A 23,248-nucleotide genomic window follows, 5' to 3' on the forward strand; every position below is an offset into this window, starting at 1 on the left:
GCTCAGTAAAGTATCACTTGCTTTGATAGGCTGCCTAGCTGCAAGGGAGTTTTCTTCTGGATATCTAGTCTCCCTGCTCTTGAGAAGGCCTGTCAAAAAGAAAGCTTAAATTGTATACTGTTTTGCTCAGTGTGTTCAATAAACATGAGAGGGCTTTCTCTGTGGCAGCCTCTAAACTGGAATGTCCCACAGAGGTGTGTCTAGTATCTTCATTGTACAACTTTTGTCACATGCTGAAGACATACCAATTCATCCTGGCCTTTGACAATTAAGGTATATTTTGTGGGACTTGCCTCTTTTGCTGAATGTGTACTGTTTTGTTCCATCTGGAACAGCTTTACTACTGTAGGTTTTTTTAATCATTACAATGGTTATGTTTTTACAACTGTATATTATTATATACTTGTAACCTGTCCTGGGACATGGTGAAGGCTGGGTAAGAAATCTTACAAAGGGTTGGAGTACTAAGATGCTGAGGGTTAAATGCACACCATGCTCTGCTTGTGATGGTATGCTCTCCTGTGGCAGGTGGGCACTTTGCCCTGCAACCTAAAGCTGACAACTTTCCAGATTAGCACAGTTACAGGTAGGTAGCCGTGTTGGTCTGACGTAGTCGGAAAAAATAATAATAAAAAAATCCTTCCAGTAGCACCTTAGAGACCAACTAAGTTTGTCATTGGTATGAGCTTTCGTGGCTGAAGAAGTGTGCATGCACACGAAAGCTCATACCAATGACAAACTTAGTTGGTCTCTAAGGTGCTGCTGGAAGGAATTTTTTTATTTTTTTGTTTCATATTATCACACTCAGCTACAGGTTCTGGAGGGTTGTGGCAAGGTGCCCCCCCTCAGCACTCAGTAGACCTGGTTCCCCTGGTTCCCCTGATTTGGTTTCAGAGGGGCTACATGCCTGCCCCACCCATGGTGCTGAACAGAACTGTGGGCTGATTTTTATTTACAGGTACATCAGGGTTGGCATTATGTTAACGGTTGCCACCAAGTTCAGGCATCCACCCTGGAGAGCCACTTAGTGAGGCTGCTGTGTCCCCCCCCCAATTTTTGCTGCAGACAGTCTGCCCGGCAGCAGCACCAGGAAGTGGTTGGGGCCTGCATATCACCCAAAAAACACTTATTGCCAGAAACCCCACGGTCCATGGCATATAGTCCATGGCAGTCATGGTACTACTTGAACCAGGGCTTTTTTCAGCCGGAACTCGCTGGAACTCAGTTCTAGCACCTCTCAGGTGAGCACCATTGCCATTCTAAAAGAAGGATGGAGATGTTCGTTGTGAGTTCCAGCACCTCTTCTTCTAGAAAAATAGCACTGACTTATCTCCTAGGATCAAGCAATAGTCTGTCCACTGGATAACATCAATTTTCAAATGATAAAGCCTGGCTGGAAACAGTTTATTTCAACAGAACTTCCTATATTCGATTCTGAAACTTTGTCCTAGATATTGGCTATAATCCCAGGATGGGGGAACACTGTATGGTTATGGAAGTGTCATTACTATCTATTACTCGTCTAAGCAAGTGATTCTGTTCTTATGTTCTGGTAAAAAAAAAGAGAATAGGGCATTTTGTTTTCCATAACTCTGCATTTTTTTAATGTTGCCTTCTCATGCAAAACAAATTGGCTGACCTCAGTGGGAAACCTCACTGTTTGTTCAAGAGCCTATTGAAGTGCAAACGGTCATAACATCAGAAGTATTAATTTGTTTTGAAACAGATAAACTGAACCCATTCTGATACGTAGCAGTAGAGAAAAGAAATATTGAGATTGGCAAAATGTTTAAATGAATGCAGATGTCACAACATGTTTTTATATGTGCCGGACCTTTGTGCTCAGCAGGTTGAAATAAAGCGATGTAACCTGAAACCTTTCTTTTGGATATCTAGGATAAATTATATATGGCAGTTCCCACAAATGAGCCTCTCATCTAAAATGATTGAAGGAAAATTCTTTCAGTTCTGTAATGAGGGATTCTTTACAAATCCCTCCAAGCTGAGGAAATGAAGAACACTGATTGAATCATAATGGTGCACAATAGGAAACCCTTTTCATCAGGTAAAGAAGGAGTGGTTCCATTATTAGGAACACCTGGCCAGCACACATCCACAGCCAGAGGCAAAGTAAAGGGAAAATAAACAGAAATTCAGACTTCTTACATGAAAGTAATCATATTGCTTATTTCTAATCTACAAATTTTAACTAAATGGTTGTGGAACTCACACAAGCAATATATCTGAGGTTTATAAATATTTGTGAAAAGATCTCAGCTGACCTATTTATTGTATGTCCTGTCCTGATTTGTTTGCAGGGAGGTTTCAGTCACATCAAAACAAGTGTAACCCCATACTTTCCAGTGCATTTCCCAGACACTTTCCTTGCTGCAAGAAGTCCATTCTTTGAGGGAAATGGGTCTGTTGCACAAGTGCTCAAAATGCACTTTCATTGTTTAACCTGAATTTGCCACCTAAAATAGCAACAATCTGGAAGCACCCTTAGTCACAGAAACCCTGCTTTTTCTAACTTGGGTCCTATTATTACTTAGTAAGAAATGTTTAATTTTTAAAGGGTTTTTAACATTTAAAATTGGGCTGAGACACTTGAGAGCCTGGGTCCAAATGCAGTCGTCTAGACTTGTCTAGGTACTGCTCCGGCAGGAAGGTAAATGGCGTTTCCGTGCACTGCTCTGGTTCACGAGAAGCAGCTTAGTCCTGCTGGCCACATGACCTGGAAGCTGTATGCCGCTCCCTGGGCCAGTAAAGCGAGATGAGCACCGCAACCCCAGAGTCGTCCGCGACTGGACCTAAAGGTCAGGGGTCCCTTTACCTTTAAGTAGGCTGAAGCCTAGGGCCTCTAAATCTAGGGGGCCTCGCCAGCCTGCCCTCTCCCCAGCAGGCAGTCTCCCCTCTCCCAAAATTGCAAACCCAATACTTCATGTGAGAGCAGGACAACTTGGGCCTCTAAATCTAGGGGGCCTCGCCAGCCTGCCCGCTTCCCAGTGTCCTGCCCACCATTCTCCTAAAGAGGAGAAGCCTAGCATGGAAGACTTGTGTAAGCTATAGTACGCAGATCTGAAAGGGCCACAAAGGGTAAACCACAAAAAAGGTATGCTGAAGAATTTGCTAAAACAAGTCATAGCAGGTACAGCTGTTGTTAGTAACTCTGAGAAGGTTTGGGAACCTTCAAGCTTCCAAGAGGCCCAGAGTTTAACCTCAGAGGATGCTGAGCCATGGTTAAATGCCATGAAAGCATTTAAATTGTTTCCTTAGAGAGAAACGAGACACGGGCTCCACGCCAGCCCAGGCCACAAAAGGTTTACAAAGTTCAGTTTTTGCAAAAGTTTTTCAGTGTTAATTTTATGCATTTTTTAAAATCACCATGGTATTTAACAATAATATCTTGTGTCCTTTAGAGGAGAAATTGTGAATTGTAGAATTTTAAATACCCATAATCATCCTTGTCTTCACTCAACTTTGTTTATAACACTCTTCCATTTTCTTCTACTGCAATTGTGAGGTTGTCAGGGTGGTGGTGGAGTGATGATTGTGCACTGATTTTGTGTTATGCCAGGCACCCCACAGCAGCCATGTGGTGTTATGCCAAGGCCCCCATAGCCGTTTTGTGAATGACGCCCACATGACTTTCGCAAATTCAAAATGGGCCCACTGGTCCAAAAAGATTGGACTTTTGGGTTGGTTTTCAACCTTTCATTTTAATTTTTTTACTCGTCTTCCCTGATGAAACGCCTGTGCCCATAGAAAACAATTCAGGGATCCAGGATTTGTGTGGCTGTGATGGGGAAGCAGTGTGCCAACAAGAAACCCAGCATAGATATAGGAGCTCATGATCTTCCTCACTTGGTTCATGACTTTCTTCTGAGTTTGTAAACATTTAAAACAAAAGCTCTATTATTCTGATGCACGATCCTTGGAAAAGACCCTGATGTTGGGAAAGATTGAGGGCACTAGGAGAAGGGGACGTCAGAGGACAAGATGGTTGGACAGTGTTCTCGAAGCTACGAACATGAGTTTGACCAAACTGCGGGAGGCAGTGCAAGACAGGAGTGCCTGGCGTCAAGGGCGTACCCACCACGGGGCAAGTTAGGGCAGCTGCCCTACTCTAGAAGCAGGGCTGGTGGGCAGAGGTGGAGCACAGCCCGGCAGAGCGCGAGTTCGCCATTCCCGCCGCGCCGCGCAGCACCCTCCCTCCAGCTCCCCGGCGCGCCCTCAGGCAAGGCCAAGCGCGGCGGGGAAACAGGGAGCGCGGCGCGGTGGGCGGGAACGCCGAACTCGCGCTCCGCTGGGCTGGGCTCCGCCTCCGCCCACCAGCCCTGCTTCTAGGGAGGGGCACAGCCCGGCGGAGCGCGAGTTCGCCGTTCCCGCCCGCCGCGCTGCGCCCTCCCTCCAGCTCCCCGTCGCGCCCTCTGGCAAGGCCAAGCGCGGCGGGGAACCAGAGAGCGCGGCGCGGCGGGCGGGAACGCTGAACTCGCGCTCCGCTGGGCTGGGCTCCGCCTCCGCCCACCAGCCCTGCTTCTAGGGAGGGGCACAGCCCGGCGGAGCGCGAGTTCGCCGTTCCCGCCCACTTTGTGGCCCCTCCCCTTCCGTGCCTTGGCCCCTCCCCTTGCCCCCCCCCTAGTTTTGATCCTGGGTACGCCCATGCCTGGCGTGCTATGGTCCATGGGGTCACGAAGAGTCGGACACGACTAAACAACAACAACAAGCCCTGCTGAAATGACTGAGGACTAACTGCAATCCACTGCCACTTACTTCTGAGGAATAATGCACAGGATTGCTGTCAGTTCAATGGGACATTCAGCTAAGCATGAAAGCTCCCTTTACTCAGGAGTAAGCCCCACTGAACTCAGCAGAGCTTAGGTTTGCAGCTATATAAGCAACGCTCTCCTTTAGAGCGCTCTCCTTTAGGAGGTCGCCTTAGACGACCTCCAACTCGCCCCCCTCCCCACCTTAAAAAAAATGCAAGCCCAAAACTCTTCCCAAGAAACTTGTTATGCTGCTAACGCGCGCGGGTGATGGTGGGGCGGCTCAAAGGAAACGCCGGAAGCAACTATTGGTTGCGACTTTCCCCCAACCCCCCGAACGTGATTGGCTAGAAACTGTTCGCCGGAGGACAGGGTACTGGCGGAGAGCCCGCCTGACGCAACGACGCTCGCCCGCCCACCCGACGCCGCGATGTATTTTTACGGCTGCGCGCGCGAGAGAAAGGCTTTTCCTTGTTCAAGCGAGCGCGCGGGATTAACGTGCGAAGGGGGAAAAGGCGGGCAGCGGTGGCCGCCGGGAGTCTTGGTCGCGCGGGCAGCCTGAGCGAGCGTCGAGGCTGGTGAGTCTAGGGGCGAGAGAGTCGTTATCCTAAGGGGCCGCACGCACGCACCCCTCCACCAACGCTGGGAACTGTAGTTCGTGAAGGGTGGTGGGAGTTGTAGCTGGGGGGGGGACTGTAGTTCCCAGGTTGTGGTGGCAATGGGGGGGTGAAGGTGCTTTAGATATATGGTGATGTCAGCCATTTCTAAAGCAGGGAAGGCTCCCCTCTTCTGGCTTCCCCCCCCACACCCTCCCTGTTCTTCAAAGAGGGGCTAGTGCTCGTGGTGCTGTGGCTTGTGCTTGGTTGTTGTTATTATTTGAGAACCTCGCCTGCATCTGTGACCCGACTCGACACGTGAAGGAGCTTCCCCACACATTTGTTTGAAACGAGAAGGGACCCCGAGCTCAGCAATGCAACTTTGGGGGGAGGCGCCAGGCAGTTGGGAAGTTTGCGCCCTTCCACGTGGAAGACCTTTCCCTTGCTTAGGGTGAAGGAGTACAGCCAGAGGCCCTCAGTATACATTGACATACACAGAGTGAACATGCACATTTCCATTTTTGGGAGCTACCCTTCAGAACAGGCCAAGCTCCTGCTGAAAAGAATCTGGTGTGGCTGCGAGAGGCACGCAAGTTACCTTTTTATAGGTTTGGCAAGGACTACTTGACTATTATAAGAATAGTGGTCTTGGTACCAAATGCAGCACTTCCCTAGTCTGCACTTTAAAAACCCATATTCCAGCTGTTCAAGTGCTCTGGATATTTTCACGAACTGACAGTCACATAAACTGATAAATGCTCAGATAGCAAAACAAAATTAATATATACATATGTTATTAATATATATTAATATATGAATATATACAGAGGTACTTTGGTTTAAGAACAGTCCAGTTTACAAATGATTCGGTTGACAAACTCTGCAAAACTGGAAGAAGTGTTGCGGTTTGCAAACTTTACCTCGGTCTACAAACAGTAACCGAACGGTGGAAGGGCACCGGCGATGGGAGGCCTCATTAGGGAAAGCACACCTCGGTTTAAGAGTGGATTTGGTTTAAGAATGGACTTCAGGAACGGATTAAGTTTGTAAACTGAGGTACCACTGTATTAGCTTCAGAAGGAAGGAATATGAGCTGTTTGGGTGTGATTAGAAATTGCCTTCATTCTATAGCAGGCATCCCCAAACTGCGGCCCTCCAGATGTTTTTGCCTCCAACTCCCATAATTCCTGGCTAACAGGACCAGAGGTCAGGGATGATGGGAATTGTAGTCCAAAACATCTGGAGGGCCGAAGTTTGGGGATGCCTGTTCTACAGCTTTCAAAGCTCTTCAGGGATTGAACTGCAATATTAAAAGTTGAATTAGGTTGTGGCCAGGTCAGAATTCTCTATTGCCTTCTCTCTTTTAGAGGATAAAATAACATTTAAGGTGCACATTTGGGAGCATTTATTAAAGATAAGCTACTACTTGCCATGTTTTAACCATCCTTTACTGTTGTTAGTTTGCCTTCTTAATCTTGCAGGTGCAGTGGAGATGGTGCATACAAAACCAGTAGTGGTAAATAAAGTGGAAGAGGATAGAATAGGAATAAAACTCTGTAATCGCAATTTGTCTTTAGTGCTTTGAAAGATTGAAATGCTAAACGAAATGGAGACACATAAAATCACTGTAGTTAGAACATAAGATCTTTTAATAATGGACCAGCTTTGCTCCTGGAATGTTTAGAGGTCCTTTCCTTAGGACAGTTCTAGCACTTTGACCATGTTTAACACATTACTTCCAGATACAAGTTTGCTATTTTGACATTGTAAAAAAGATGCTCCCAGTTGGTGAAAATACAGGCTCAGGGTTGTGCTGCAACACAAAAGGGTCCTAATACTCATTGCCTTCTGACTCAGAAATGTGGTCGGCTAAACTGTGAGATTTATGTATTTGCATTTTTTTATTAAAAAATATAAGCAATAAAACCTTTGCCATGTAAAGCTGAGGCATCACAGGGCTACCATAAGGACACATTTCTTAGCTCAGATTAATCATTCTAGCATTATAACAATCAGCTGGAATGGAAAGATGGTGTCCCTGCTTTCCTTTTCTCCCATGCCTCAGTTTAGTCATATGGAGTGGCCGCTTGTGATATTGAAATTGCTGGTCCTGGTATTATGACTGGAAGTTATAAGGTGTTAAAGTGAACTTCAAAGATAGGAAAAAGTATCTTTTCTGATACTCTCTTGGTAGATGAAAACTGCTGTTAGCGAACCATAGCTGTGAGCGCTATGCCCAGAGTTAAACGGAGGTTTGAAACTGCTTATAGGAATTGGGAGAGAACCATCCAGACCTAATGTATGAACTCTGATTTGTAGCTGCACTGGACATCTCTGCTTACTTTAATGTGCTGCTTGTACATTTTATGCCTATATAGGACTCTGCTTGAAAGTAGACAATGAATTCTAGGATGAAACAGAAACTGGATGTTGAGAAGCCCCTTGCTACAAAGGTAATACTGATACTTGCCAAGATGTAATGACAAATGGTGATTGTGTATACTGTACAGCTCTATTTTCATAGAGTTCATAGATATTAAGCTTGTACTTCTTTTTATAAATAGACCAAAACTGAAGATCTAGTCCGTAGATTTAGTGCATTACAATATGTATTCAAAATTGTCTTCAGAACTGTATAGATTGAATATTGCCTAGAACAGGCTTCCTCAACCTCGGCCCTCCAGATGCTTTGAGACTACAATTCCCATCATTCCTGACAACTGGCCCTGCTAGCTAGGGATCATGGGAGTTGTAGGCCAAAAACATCTGGAGGGCTGAGGTTGAGGAAGCCTGGCCTAAAACCAACCACAGATACCTCTGCAACACTGCAGTCTATCCTACTGCCTTGCTTACTGTCACCAGGATTTGTGTTTTGCATATGAGACTGGAACCTAATTGAGTTATAACAAGTTTGATGTACAGTGGTACCTCGGTTTACGAACTTAATCCGTTCTGGAAGTCTGTTCTTAAACCAAAACCGTTCTTAAACAGAGGCGTGCTTTCCCTAATGAGGCCTCCCACCGCTGGTGTCCTTCCACCATTCGGATTCCGTTTTTAGACTGAGGTAAAGTTCTCAAACTGGGACACTATTTCTGGTTTTGCGGAGTTTGTAAACCGAATCATTCTTAAACTGGACTGTTCTTAAACCGATGTACCACTGTACAGTAATGGTGGTTGCCTTGCCAAGGGATCTGAAGGATTCCATGGCAGAGGCTATAAAATGTCTCTTGTACCCAGTTGCATTCATAATACTGTTTTTGTTTAATTGGAGGGTGAAAGGTATGAAAATATGGCAAGAGGAAGCACCTGTTGTTAATAATAATTAGGTGCTATTAATTCAGATGTTTTGAGTAATGTGTCTTGGTCAGTACTTCAAAGTGTACACACATTATGTGTGTCTTGCCCTAGAGCAGTAATTTTCAACCAGTGTGCCGTGGTACCCTAGGTTGCCTTGAATGATGGTCAAGGGTGCCACGAGCAACTCTGACCTCTGTCCCTCTTTCCTTCCCCTCCTTCTCTGATGCCCTCACATCTCTTCCTCCTAAAGGCTTGCACAGCTGTTTGTTGCAGCTGTCCTGGCTATAAGCTCCTCAGGCTAATGGTGCCTCTGGGGCTGGCTAGGAGCGGAAGCAGCAGCTGCCCAGAGGACTCCCAATGGGAGAGGAGAGGAGGCTGAGGGAGGGAGCATTCCGCAAGGGAGGGTGTTCGAGAAAGGGTGAGAGGCTGCCAGCTCTACAGGCAAGGGATGACGTAACTAGGCTCCTGAGCCCCACGGGTGCTGCAGAAATAATGTATTTGGTCAAGGGAGAATGTAGTTGGTCAGGGAGCCATGGACTCAGAAAGGTTGAAAATGTCTGTCCTAGCGTCTTAAAATGTGACCTGCTCATAGTTGTGTGCAAAGATCCTATGCTCTCTGAGTGATGGATGTTCTGAGCTTTCAGTTCTACAAGGCACAAAGAGGATCCATTCCCTATGTTCCTTGTAACTGGTACAAAGTTGCAATACATAGGTGGTTGATTTGTTCATCATCAGCCTTTCCCCTTCACATGCTTGGAGGGGCTATAGCTGTGTGGTAAATCGAAAGATTTGCATGCAGAAGGTCCCAGACTTAATTCCAGGTAGGGCTGGAAAAGATTGCTGCTTGAAACTGTGTGGAGGTGCTGCTAGTCTAGACATGGGATGTAGCTTGATACAAGACAGATTGGCATGTCAGAGATGAGACCCATCCTCTCATAGGAGGCTAAGGAGGTGCTTGTAGCATCTTTAAAGCACAATACAACTGTAGGTGTAAATCACCTACCTTGCACCCGTCTTTTAGCTTGTCCTTGTCACCCTTCACTATTATTTATTTATTTATTTATACCCCGCCCATCTGGCTGGGTTTCCCCAGTCACTCTGGGCGGCTTACAACAGAAAAATGAAATAAAATAATCTATTAAACATTTAAAGCCTCCCTAAACAGGGCTGCCTTCAGATGTCTTCCAGAAATCTGTGTCCGGGCAGAACGATGGGGGTGGAGACACTCCTTCAGGTATATTGGACCGAGGCCATTTAGGGCTTTAAAGGTCAGCACCAACACTTTGAACTGTGCTTGGCAACGTACTGGGAGCCAATGTAGATCTTTCAAGACTGGTGTTATGTGGTCTCGGCGGCCACTCCCAGTCACCAGTCTAGCTGCCGCATTCTGGATTAGTTGTAGTTTCCGGGTCACCTTCATAAATGTGTTTGGATCATATTTTGGCCCAGGGAGGCATGTTCTGTTGCACTTAAGGTCATAATTGCTAAAGTGGGAGGAATACTCACCATGGTTTCCACAGCAAGCTAATTTGTGGATTCTTACTGAAGAGTGATGCTGCTCATTCTGGTAGAATAAAGGAAACTGAAGAGGGAATCTAAATTGTGTTGTGATAAAGGGGGTTGTTGGGATGTTGGCTTCACACCCATCTGTTCTTGACCCTGGTGCTCCTTTCTCTCCCCCTCCCTCCACTTTGCCAGCCTCCATATTCTTAGTTAAATTTGTACTTGCTGTCTGGTTTTGCTGTTCAGAAGGCACTACCTTGTTAAACATAAAATATTAAAAGTAATAGGTTAATCCAAGCAAGTGATAGGCTGCAGTTGTCAGAAATATTCACTGGCTACTTCAACAGCAGTAAGTATTATTTGAAGTGTAGCACAGTGCTGGTTCCCACAGTACCTGGCACTTGTCCTTTTAGTTCAATAGTAAAGCTAATTGGCAGTAGAAACTTTACCGTGGGAAAGGTGAGCTCTTGCCATGTGAAGTACAGTGTGAATCGCTAACTTTCCCACGCTAGTATGACATTATGTTCCTGCTATCCTTGTTTGATTATCTACCATTGTTTGCTATCTCGTGGTGGCAGTATAACATTTTTTTTTATAAAAAAGAACTAATGCAGGAAATGGGTATTTACATATGACAAGGAGGGTGATAGACATTCTGTTCCTCCAAAACAATACCCTGGCTGGATCAGTGTGTTATGTCTCAGGCAAAACAACTAGGCACCCAGCACAAATCAAATGAAATGTGCACTCAAGTAATTTTTTTGTTCATATAAAAATGTTTGTGTCTCAGGTGCGCTCAGTACTCCTTATTGGTGAAATGAGATTAAGCAGAAACTCTGGCCTGCAGTTAAGACAAAGTTCAAAAGCCAGTATTTAAGATGCAAAACTTGTGTTTAACACTACATCATGTGAGATCCAGTTTCTTTATAAAGATCACCTGATTTACTGCATGTAACTGAAATGTATGTAACCCTTAAATGTCAATGCAAGCTTTCTTGAAAATTTTTGAATTGACAACCTTAAATCCTAGCTGAAGTAGATTCACTGAATGTGTTCTTTTCAAAGCAGGCTTCCACAAGCAATACTTCTACAAGCAATAAAAATTGCACATCACAAAGACAGACCCTTAAGATGATACAGCCATCTATTACAGGTTGTCTTGTTGGAAGGGCAAAGGAGGTATGTACTGCTGCTGGAATGCAATCTGAGCAATATATTTTTGGAAGCTAGAAAGCTTAAGTGAGCTGACAGTTAAGCTGAAATTTGCCTGTTCTGTTAATTTTCATTGATAATATACAATTAGATTGCTAGTCTACACAGTATATAGGCTTGCATGTACCAATGGGTTTGAATGCTATGTTGGATGCACCTGAAGATCCATCTTCCGTCATTTAAATCCCTAAAACTTTGCACCAGATGACAAGTGGGAATATAGTTTTAAGGTTAACTGTGACTAGGTGGGAAGAATGGCTTGTTAAGGCATGCCTACTTGGAATTCTCAACTAATAAAACTCTCAGCAGGACAAATCTTCAGTCAAGAGGAAAATTTGGAGTGATCAGCTTACCTCAAAGGTTTCCAAACCAGAAGTTGCTGTTGAAACAGAACACAGAACTGCAAAAGGAGTTCTTCAGGCTTCTGATCTTACAGTAAAAGGTATGTTGCTTCTTAAGAAAAAAAGCAGTGACAATCTTCTAATAAGTGCTGAGCTGGAAGGTATATGTAAACATGAATTGCCTTGGTGAAAGAGCTCTGCTAGTCTTGCATGATCTATCTAGAGATCTATCTAGTCTTGCATGAAGGCAATGGCCTTTCCAACTGGTATTTAGAAGTATTCTGTCTCTGAATCTGGAGGGTAACATATATGCAACTTGACTAGTAGCCAATGGCAGGCTTTATCCTCTATGAATTTGTCTAGTTTCCTTTTATGTTGCTGTGCTGGAACTGTGTAACATATGGTAAATATGAACAAAATGGGACTAGCTGGCGTGTGCTGCTTTCTTTCCTTCTCGGTACTTTGCCAGTGATAAGTGTGAATCACATATCCGCAGAAAATAGTATGGCACACACTTCTCAGTGTTGTTGCTCACATACACATTCTTGCATGCATAGGTTTTTGTTTCTGCTTTGACAAACTTGGGTGAGTTTGACAGAATATGGGAAGCACTTAACTGCTGCACTGTATTGAAATGAAGATTCACTTAGTAATAGTGCCACACTGACTTTGCAGGTGGCATTTGACTTGAGACACCATGCATTGCCCCCCCCCCAAATACTCTTAACTAGTTGAGCAGGCTTAGTCTAATCAAAAGGAAGCATGGAGATAAGCAGCTGGATCAGCAGCAATTCTTACATTTAAGTCATGATTTGCTGCTCCTCTCTCTGCTTTAATGCTGTATTTTTTGTGTGTGGATGGTTTTAGTAACTGTAAGCTGCCTGAGTGTTTCTGCAGTGGAAAAGTTGGCTATATATTTTCTTAATAGTAATATGACTTGAGACTAAGGGCTATCTTTTAAACGAAATAATCATAGACATATGACTGATTCTTTTATCCATGTTGTTTTTAATTGTACATTGCGTGTATTCTGTTGCTATGGCTGTCAGCTATGCAAATAAAGCTTATTGATTGATTGATAGACTTGAGTCAAAAGTTGGGGAAGGGAGTCCCAGAAATCAAATTTTGAATACCATAGTTTGCAGTCCTAGGAACATACGGTAGGAAGCTGCCTGATTCAGGCCATTGATCCATCAGGTTCCATCAGGTTCCACTTACTGGCAGCAGTTTCCCTGGGCTTCTGATGGGACATTCCAATCCCTACCTGGAGATTCCAAGGATTGAACCTTCAACCGTGTGCATGCAAAGCATGAGCCACAGCCTTTGTTGTGGCATTTGTATGCCACAGTAAGCTATAGCTAATGGCTTGTCATGAATGTACAGGTGGCTCCTACTTTGCTTCCCACAGTGGGAGCAATCAGTGATGATCCTTGACGTAAGTCATTTGTCTGAACTGGGGATTGCAGGTTTTCATTCTGAACAAACTACATTGTAAAGCCAACATTTGCTCTGGCTAGTTGTGGTTGATTCGAGCAAATAAAGCATAAACTCTGGTTCAGACAGAATGCAAAAACCAAGGATCATGGCTTATTGCTCACACTAGGAGGAGCAAGCAGAACCTGTCTGCACGTTCACAATAAACCTTTAACTGGTTTTCTATTATGTGCACACGGGGACTTTAAAATCCTTACATTTCTTTGCAGGCAATCCTTCATCTCGGTATTGGAAGGAATTGGCTGAGGAGAGGAGGAAAGCTCTGTATGAGGTGTTGCAAGAAAATGAAAAGGTAATTTTATGTAGTATCAGCAGAAGTATCAGCTTTTCACTACCATTGATGCTTAAACTCTGTCTGCTTCCCCCCTAGCTCCATAAGGAAATTGAATTAAAAGATGGTGAAATTGTTTGTCTAAAAAAAGAAAATGAAGAGCTTGCAGAGTTAGCCAGCCATGTACAATATATGGCAAATATGATTGAGGTAAGCTACAGTGATAGTAAAGAGCAATATTCTCAAACTGTATTCTGCATCTTGTCTAATCTTGCACAAGAGATTGTTACCATCTACTATCAGGGCTACTTTGCAAAAACAGAGTAAATTGTGGACTAATGTGGGTGGTGAAACATATGCTCAAGTGCCCTGTTGAAAAACCCAGACAACATGTGTTATTTTGATCGATCTTGTGCATCCTGATCTAAAGTCTAAAAGCAGGATATATTGGAACATGAGTCCTTTTCTTGGCTTGTGCTTTTTTCACCATTGTTATAACATTATGCTTATAATGTGGAGAAGATGCTTCTGATAAACAGTGGTTCAAAGTGCTTTCCCATCTTGTGTAAGAAGTCTAATTTGGTGTTGATATAAAAGCAAAATGTCAAATGTGAATTGTATTGTGTTCTACTTAGCTTTCCCCTTTTTTAAATGCAGGCACCAGTTTTTAGGTCATGTATTTCAGCTGATAACCTGTCAACTGATACTTGTAGCTTATATACAAGTAACATCAGTGTTGGAGTCTGTGCTTTGCAGAGATCTTGTCTAATCTGGAGTTATGTGCTAGGACTCTCCCAGCTTTGCCTCAAAATTATTTTCTGAGGTAGTCGCTAGAGAAAGTGACTATAAAGTCAGAATTTAATATACTGTACACTTCTCTGCGGACGTGGGTGGCGCTGTTGCTTGGTCCCAACTCCTGCCAACCTAGCAGTTCAAAAGCATGTCAAAGTGCAAGTAAATAGGTACCGCTCAGGCAGGAAGGTAAACAGTGTTTCCATGCGCTGCTCTGGTTCACCAGAAGTGGCTTTATCATGCTGGCCACATGACCTGGAAGCTGTATGCCGGCTCCCTCGGCCAATAATGCGAGATGAGTGCTGCAACCCCAGAGTCGGTCACGACTGGACCTAATGGTCAGGGGTCCCTTTACCTTTACCTTTACACTTCTCTGCAGGTTAAAGTTTTATATCCAAGAATAAAATGCAGGATTCTGTGACTGTTAGACCTGGGTGTGAACTTTTTTTACTTCATCTCAACCAGGTCTAACAGTCACAGAATCCTGCATTTTATGTCAGTCATTCACACCTTGCCTCTGCATTATCACCCTTCCCTCCCACCCCCCCAAGATTTGCAGTAAGATAACATTATCTCACATGGTAGTAATAAATACTAGGAGAATGTGCAAGGTGCTTTGCAAATTGTTGTATAAAGCATGTAGTTCTGATGGAGTATCTCTTAAAAAGTTAACTGCTGTATAATATATTACTTGGCTTCAAAAGCTAAATTCTAGCACTGTTCTGACAGTATCACTAATGCCTCATCATACATCTCTAGCGACTAACTGGACAAGCACTAGAAAGTCTAGAGACACTGAAAAATCCAGACCTGGAAGAAATTGCATATGAGGAAAGTGATTCTACTGAGGATGATTTAGATGGAGAAACCGAAGGGGAACCTTCCAGCTCTCAAGGAATTCGACAGATCTGCTGACAAATGAAACAAGTAATCTCTGAAAGTATTGGGCCTCTGAAAGGGAAAATGAACTGCCTATGTGTCATGTCTGGGGTGGGGAAGAGTAGAATCCTTTGAAATCTAAAGATTCACTCGAAATTTCAGAAGGTGGGTTTTGCAGTGGTGGAAGTACAATGGAAGTGTTAGACTTCATCTGGTTACTTGATTAAATGGGAATACTATGTATTTCAATTTGTAAATAGTTTTTTATTCATGTATGTGGAACTGCCAAATAAACTTCTCTGCACAGATATTACAGTGTTGTAAAATGCTGTACTTTAGAACATATGTTGCAACCTATATTATCTAAGCCAGCTACTTAAGAGGTAATGGACACAGAATAATACGTAGTTCCCACCCACCCCCTTTAAACCTTTGAGAACAGCAGTGTAGTACATATGTTATATATCAGCCCCAACCAATAATTTACTTAGTATTTCTGGATACTTCCCCAAACACCATTTACCACCTGGCACTTTTACGTTTCATGTAAGCTGGATTTCTTACTTTTAACTGTTAGTGATTCTTTTACCTGTTCTTGGTAGGCTAGAAGCGCTAGCATTAACCTGGCATAGTTTTGCGGCCAGCTAAACCATTCCCGCTTAGACAGGGACTCCAGACTTTTACGTAGCTTAAGGCCACCCACTTCATTAAATAACTTGAGATAAGGGATGTTGTTACAGCAGACAACAGTCATAAGGTAGCAAACCCAGAGCTTCATAGTGATTATATCTAGAGGGTCATCATCTTCAGGGTCTTCATCTTCTTCCAGATAAGCAAGGAGGATTTCCATAAGATGTCTGTCTTTGGCTTCATTTTGGTTTAAGTAGCTTAGGTAGCAAATTCCACACAACCCTTTTAATACATAGGTCCTCACTTCCCCAGAAGTATCTGGCATAAGCAAAATATTAATCATATCCTGAATGTATTCTGATGCAAGCAAAGCAGCATTGACACCACCTGTAAAGGAAGACATGTTACGGATTATTTCACTAATATGCTGGAACACGCTGCTATGCCTGAATATTTGTCCCTGTTTTTAATGGCCAATGTAAATTGAGAGATTTACTAGCCCAGAAGATGGAGTCCCTTGAATCCTGTCCCTTGAGCTTTTAAACATACTTAGAATTTTACCGCACATTTACTCAGTCGTATCTAATGTTGGTTCTACTTGGACTAGGCCCACCGAAGTTAATGGACACAATTAACTTTGGTCTGTTCATTTTAATGGGCCTATAACTTACCAACTATAACTTACCATAGTTGGACACAATACTTTTTCTCAAACTGGCAGCTGTTGTGCCCATTTACGTGCATACCTGTGTAAGTAAGAAGTCCAATATATAATGCAGCTATGGCTCTGTCCTCCAGGGGCAGCTCTGAATCTCTCAGCTCAAGGCCATAGGTTTTGATTTTATGGTGGTGAAAGACAGGGTCTATGAGCTTGATTGCGGGTTCCCTCTCATGCTTGATATGCTTGTTATACCAGGCTACTATTTTGCTAAACTTGCTTCCCATATTGCCTTGTTTCAGGAAGAATGTCTTTCTAAAGCTGTATTTTACTCTACCCACAGGGAAGTGTTGGGACACTGAAGTATTGATTCACATATGACTCCCAAGCCCACGCAGCTGGTAACTAGGCAATGAGTGCAGTAAATAGAATGGAAAACGGAGACAGTATGATGTCATACTTACGTAGATTCTTAGCTATCCTATCCTGCGGTTGGTGGTGGGTTAAGCCAATGTTATATTTTCACATTTTAAAAAAGTGAGATTCATCCTTCTGCCCCACAGGTCTAAAGTATCTCTGTAAAGAAACTTGTTTCCCTCTAGAACCAATAGTTTATTGTTGCTCATACCTTCTTACAGCTAGAACTATTTTCCCTTACCTGTCTAGCAGTGGAGGCTGGCAAATCCCAACACCACCTCTCCCACCATTTCCCCAACAAACTGCAGAAGGGCTAGTTCCTCTCCAAAGTTTCCTGGAGGTCATTCAGCAACTTTCTGCAGGCAGCCCACTCAGACTTCCAGCTGTACTTGCAGATCTTTGCTGTAGCTTTAAAAACTCAAAAGAGAAGGGAGGCAGTTGCAGTGCTTTCTCCCTAGTGCTGAAACATGGTTTTTTTGCAAGCTCTTCTGACATTTATAGGCAAAGCAAGCTTGGGTGACAGTGTGTGGGATACCTGGACATATTGCCATTTGAGGTTACTTGCTTCCTGCCCCCCCCCCTCAGAACACCATCTTGATTAAGTTGGAAGTCCAGGTCTAGCACTGGTGGAAGAAAGTAAGTCGACCAAAGTAAAAACAATGCTATTTAGTAATTCAAAAATAATCTTTATTATAACTTAAACAGGAGCAGTATATATGAGAAGTACAAATACCACAAACCTAGAAGGCAAATGTAAGCCAAAAATCAATACAAAAGACGACAATGAAAGACTGTAGGCTTGTGGCAGCAATGTGCTGTAAAAACCAGAGCACAATTACTTATTTCACATTTCATAAAAGAGATTTTTTTCCCCTTCAGTAAAACCTTTGAGTGACTGTACAGTTTTTAATCAGAGAATATTTATAATTTATAATATACAGGTATATACAGTGTTGTAACATTACAATTAAGAATACTGGCTTGCCAATGCATTTTGGCAAAAAAGCGGGAAAAGACTTGTTAGATTTATTTTTTAAAAACCCAACAACCAGCACTTCACAATCTGCATGTCTCCATGGATGAGTGCCCAATGGTTGAAGAGCTATGAGCTGCTTCAAACTTTGTCTTTTGAGTGATAAGGACATCAATAAAACACCTTCAAGTTACAATCCATGCATACTAACTTGGGTGTAACCACCATTGCACACAGTGGGATTTACTTCTAAGAAAACTAGCATCATAGCATGCTGTCTGTCACCCTGATTGTTGCAGATAAGGAAGTGTGTGTGTGAACAACTCAATTTGAAGCAGTCCCAGAGATCTCCGCCACTTGTTCTCTTTTATGTTGAAATCATTGTAGCTCCCGGCTACAAATGCACAAAACCTCATTCTTTTTTGAAATGTCAAGGAAGGCGAAAGGAAGATTAAATCTAGGGGTTTTCATGTAAAAGTATGATGTGGCCATATGCCCTTTCTGGAAAAAAGGAAAACACCTACAGTATTTGTTTTTTTTACAACCTGCACAACTGCTTGAGAGTGTGTTTGTTTGTTTGTTTAAATCATTTGGGATTTATTAGAGGTCATTACTGGAAGCCAGAAAAGAGCAAGAAGGGAAATAGGAAATGAGTCAGAGAATTACTGAAACCTGGAGTTTGCATCCTGCTGTTTCCAGAGTCAGGCCAGTCATCTGAAGATTGTTCATACTAAATGGTGCTACTAATAACAAAAACAAGGCAGGAGATACTTGAAGGCAACTGAGGCACAGCACAGATGGGAGTCAGAACTGCTGTTAAAAGTCCTACTCGGTTTGCTTTTCCTTTCCACCGATTTAGAGGAAGCATTACAAAGTTTTAAACTGATGCAATAATATCCACAGAAAACCCACCATATACAAAAATACCTCATTTATGATTACAAAACTTCTGTTGTATTTGCCGAGGCTGACTGTATGGCAGTGACCTAGTTTCACTTAAAAGCAAAGCAACTGCAATCTTTGACAAATCACTGTTTTCATTATAAGTTACAGAGCAAAGCCAATAACAGCCCTCAAAACTAAAGCCTTCAAATTCATTCATTTTCTTTGAACATCTGTGAATCTTCTTGCAGTTCAGCTACAGCACCGTTGTGGTTAAAGAAGACCAGCCTCTGAAGCTGTTGTGTTAATATGCAGGTTAAACTCTTAAAAGGCTGTGGCTACCTCAGTCCCACGTCGTACACCAACCTTAACAAATTCACGAGGGAATTTATCTAGCTGCTCATATGCCAACCGTCCATCTTCTCCTGAGCAGAGAAAAATGAGAGAAGCAAAGCAAATGTTGCATGAACGTAGAGGTCTCCAGGCCACACTTTCAAAATAAAAATATGCTTGCACCACACTGATTTTTTAAAATTGATAAATACATTGGAAAACAAAAAGAAACAACTAGTAGTGCTTGATTTCTAACATAAAACACAACTACTTTACAACATGATCATGGGACATCCAGAAAATAAAAAAACAATGCAGCTACGTAAGAAAATGAATTATTCCCAAAACAGTATACCAATTGCCCTTGAATCTTCCTGCCATGCTTGCCACTCTTTCCTGCCACACCCTTTGAGAACCACTGCATTAAGGGACGGTTAGGTGCTGTTCAATGGCTGCAAATTTATGGATTTAAATATTTGTAAAGTTCCACTTTTGCAGACCCCAACAAAGAGGTATATACCATACAAAACTACGGCAGGAGCAATAAAAGCGTCTATTTAAAAAGCAATAAATGTTGGTTGGGAAAAAGAAATTTGCATTGCAAAGGCCTGTCTGAACAGCACTGCTTTTAGGAGATGCCTAAAGGAAGGGCAGGAATAATTCCTGCTGAACCTCTACTGCAGGGAGTTCTGCAGGGCAGAGCCTGCCACAGTAAAGGCTCAGTCCCTAAAAAAGGCTGACCAAACCTCGGGTGTGGAAGAAGTGCCCCATCAGAGGATCTCGGTGATTGGATGGAGCATAAGGGATCTTATGGTCCTTAAGGTACTTTGAGCCCAAGGGTTTTTTGGGGGGCTTTGAGAATTAGCAAAAGAAGCTAGCTCAGAAGCAAATTGGCAACTGGGGCACATCTCAGCAGAGGAGTAAACGCATTGCCAGTAACTTGCTCCTGTGAGCTGTTTGGCTGCTGTGTTCTGCACCAGCTACAGCTCCTGAATCAGATACAAGAGTGGCCCCACATAAAGTGCTACAGTAATCAAGTCTTGATGTTACCAATGTGTGGGTTACTGCGGTCAGGCTACTGTGGTCCTGGAACAGTAACGACTGGCATGAAAGCATCCCTAGCCACGGAGGACTGCGGACTTGGTCCTTCAGAGGGAGTGCAACCCCAATCAGAACAGGTGACAGATCTATCTCCTGCACTTAGGAGCCACCCACCCCTGTCTTCCTAGGGTCCAAGATGAGTTCACTGACCGCTCAGTCCAGCCCACCATTGCATCCAGGCACTGATTGAGGGCTTGCACTGCCTTTCCTGATTCAGATGTTATGGAGGAGTTTGGGAATCACCAGTACTGTGCTACCGTGTTTCCCCCTTTTTAAGACACCGTCTTATAACTTTTCCCCCCTCAAAAAACACAGGGTGGCTTACTTTCGGTGGGATGTCTTATTTTTTTTATTACCGGTACGGTTTTTACGGTTCAGGGCGCTGGCTCAGGGCGCTGCTGGGCTGTCTTGAGTGCTCGGCGCTGCAGCAGCCCCCAGTTCCGGGTGGCGGGGTGGCAGGCGTCTTTGGCCGGGCCAGGCAGAGGCCGCTGGCTCATGCGCTCCGCCCGCCGCTGCAGGGCGCTCCAAGCTCCTTGGCCGGGCCAGGCAAGGAAGAAGCAGTGAGCCCAGCAGTGGCGGCAAGCACGGAAGTGGCAGGGATGGCGGTGGACGAGAAGGCAGAGCGCGGGGATGCAGCCAGCAAGGTGGGAGCGCGATCAGCTGTTAAGCGGAGCTCTTGGAGCGCCTCATCATAGCTGATCACGCTCCTGCAGTGCTGGCTGCATGGAGTGACTCTGTGAGTGGAGGTGCCTGTGGAGGTTGGTTTCCGCGGCGCGGAAGTATGGCTTATTTTCGGGGTATGTCTTATATTTCTCAAATACTTAAAAACCCTGCCATGGCTTACTTTATGACTACGTATTAAAAAAGGGGAAACAGGGTAGTGCTTCCTAGTTTCTCTTTGTCATTGCTTTTCTATTACTCTCTGCTTTTGTTCCATTTTTTCATCCGTTTGCTTTTACTCTCATATTTTTTTAAAGAGTGGAATGGCATAAAGTTAGTCAACATACCAAGAGAAAGAAGGGTTTCAGAGGCTATCTTCCTGATCTCTTCATTGTCAGACTGGCAAAGCGTGACTAGCATTTTAATACTTTCAGTTGCCTATACCAAAACAAAAACAAGTTAATTATTTTCTATTCTCGTTCCAAAAGGTTTATGATAATCACTGATTCTCTGTCCAGTTGTTCCAATCTGTGTGAAACATTTTATGAACTCATCTGGAGTTTGTAATTTCTCTGCAGAAGCCCAGAGCTCAAATCCAGAATCCCACATGTGTTGTCTGTGATGCACCCACAGAGTGCAACAGAGGAGGGCTTTTATCCACATATAACTTTCCTCACTAATTTCAGTGGGGACAGCAGAGCCACATGCAAAATGAAATATCGTGTGGACCTGCTCCCTCCGTTTCCCACCACCGCCATCACTTTCTGCCCTGGCTGCCATGACCCAGCAGGGCTTGGGAAATAACAGTGGATCTGCCACCCCCACCATCACTGGTGCAATTGATCTGCCCCAGTACTTCTTGTGAACTGAAATGGTGCTACAATTTATGTGGTGGTTTTGTTTGGAAGTACAAAAACCACAACATGATAGCGATTTAAGCAGACCCTAGTCCAAATGTAGGTGCAACGGCAGATCTTGGTGCTACCGCACTGGTAAAGCCCCCCCTTCCCCATTTTTCAGTGTCTGCCATATATAGTTGTTCTGCGTAAGCATTAGTTTTCTGATTACAAGTTAAGTCTGTGCACCTCCTAAAGGGGCAAGAGTTCTCATGCACAGTTCACACTTCTCATCCTGGAGATACTTCAAGGTTCTAAATTACTTGTGCAGAAAAAAATCCTCCTCACTTTTGCAAAGTAATATCAGGATGGTTAATGCAGAAGAACAAGACTCTTATTGTTGCTGTTTGCTTAAGAGGGGCTATTGAAACCCCTGCTGTTGCTTGACCTTTTGTTGAGCCTGGGAAAGAAAAGAAGGCAAACTTTACCTGGAGGCATTTCAGGGCCAGACAAGCTGCCTTCTGCAGGTGGAGGCTGGGCTGTGCAAGGGTTTCACAGTAATAAATTAAAGCCTGGGAGGGGGGAAAAAGAGGGAGGCAATGAGGAGGAAGCTGCATCTGCATCTCACGGAAAGACTTAAGGCAGCACTTAAGGCAAAGATTGAGAACCAGCAGTCTTCCATACGTTGTTGGACTCCAACTCTGCCCCACCCAGTATGGGCAATGAAGAAGAATGAAGGGCATTGCAGTTCAGCAACATGTGGTTCCCCATCCGAAGGAGTAACTAAAGCAGATTATGTGCTCCAGGGGCCATTCCAAATTATTGGCATATGTGTATAAAAGCAAGATAAATTAGGATCAACAACAGTTATAGCAAAACCACCACCTGATTAATGCAATCCGAGATCAAAAACGGAGGTAAAAAGGCTGAATACCTTTACACCAGGGCCCCTGTCCAAACTCGCAATAAATCAATGCAATATCTGAAGTAGTGCTTCCCTGGGTGTAGAGGATCACAGAGTTGGAAAGGGACCCTGAGGGACATCTAAATCCAACTCCCTGCAACAAAGGTATCCTTTGCCCAATGTGGGGCTTGACCCTGAGATTAAGAGTTTCATGCTCTACCGACTGAGCTATTCCAGCCAGGGTTATATAGGGAGACATGCTGTTTCTCTACGTGCTGCTGCTTGGAACTGGGGTTAAACAGTCCTATAGTCCCAACCCCACTTCCTAACTCAGGGTGGTCCAATGCAAGGCCCAAAGGCTGCATGCGGCCCTCAAGGGCTTTTTTGGCGGTCCTCTCCAACATTTGACGCCCCCCTCCCACTGCCCTCTTGCTGCCTTCTCAAAGCCAGGTAAGCAAGGCATGGGGCTTTAGGAAGGAAGGAGGTGTGAGAGCTCTGACAGGATCCTTGAGTCCTCCATCCTCCTTCCCAAAGCCTAACTGGCACTTTCCCAGAGACTAACACCTCTTTCCCAGAGCCTGGTGCCTCACTTAGCTTTGGGAAGGCAGCATGAGGACTGGGGACGACACATCAAATTTTGGCCTTGCTCCCCCCGCCATACAACAAGGCAGCATGTGAACCATGGGTCAAAGCACTCTTGCGG

The 23,248-nt window shown here is 44.0% G+C and overlaps 3 protein-coding genes across 8 annotated transcripts in view; 1 reads left to right on the top strand and 2 right to left on the bottom strand.

Moving 5' to 3' along the window:
* Positions 1-5,244: 5,244 nt before the first annotated feature.
* GMNN (geminin DNA replication inhibitor) lies at positions 5,245-15,464 on the top strand. The gene is given in 8 exon segments (XM_088676248.1): positions 5,245-5,344; positions 7,741-7,815; positions 11,228-11,341; positions 11,681-11,816; positions 13,419-13,501; positions 13,580-13,690; positions 15,032-15,152; positions 15,155-15,464. Coding segments are annotated over 7 exon segments (675 nt in total). The 5' UTR covers positions 5,245-5,344; positions 7,741-7,761; the 3' UTR covers positions 15,211-15,464.
* Positions 15,187-17,047, bottom strand: ARMH2 (armadillo like helical domain containing 2). Its single transcript, XM_035125541.3, has 2 exons — positions 16,528-17,047; positions 15,187-16,168 (listed from the first exon to the last, which is right to left on the bottom strand). The coding sequence occupies exons 1-2, from the start codon at positions 16,724-16,726 to the stop codon at positions 15,687-15,689; spliced, it is 681 nt and encodes a 226-aa protein (XP_034981432.1). The 5' UTR covers positions 16,727-17,047; the 3' UTR covers positions 15,187-15,686.
* A 474-nt stretch (positions 17,048-17,521) lies between these two features.
* Positions 17,522-23,248, bottom strand: part of RIPOR2 (RHO family interacting cell polarization regulator 2) — a 102,851-nt gene continuing 97,124 nt past the window's right edge. For all 6 annotated transcript variants that reach the window (XM_060277937.2, XM_088676240.1, XM_088676241.1 and 3 more), the window contains 3 exons: positions 22,130-22,213; positions 21,153-21,243; positions 17,522-19,136 (listed from right to left, as the gene is read on the bottom strand). In XM_060277937.2, coding sequence (XP_060133920.2) covers positions 19,036-19,136; positions 21,153-21,243; positions 22,130-22,213 — 276 coding nt within the window. In that variant the 3' untranslated portion in view covers positions 17,522-19,035. The remainder of the gene's footprint in view (positions 19,137-21,152; positions 21,244-22,129; positions 22,214-23,248) is intronic.

This window comes from Zootoca vivipara, chromosome 8, assembly GCF_965207765.1.
Source record: "Zootoca vivipara chromosome 8, rZooViv2.hap1.1, whole genome shotgun sequence".
NCBI classification, from domain to species: domain Eukaryota; kingdom Metazoa; phylum Chordata; class Lepidosauria; order Squamata; family Lacertidae; genus Zootoca; species Zootoca vivipara.

Excerpts from the sequence above, each read along its gene's own strand:
- ARMH2 (XM_035125541.3), bottom strand. The coding sequence starts at position 16,726 with ATGGGAAGCAAGTTTAGCAAAATAGTAGCCTGGTATAACAAGCATATC. Across the intron at positions 16,169-16,527 it reads TGGACTTCTTACTTACACAG|GTGGTGTCAATGCTGCTTTG; the intron begins GTATGCACGTAA and ends CTTCCTTTACAG.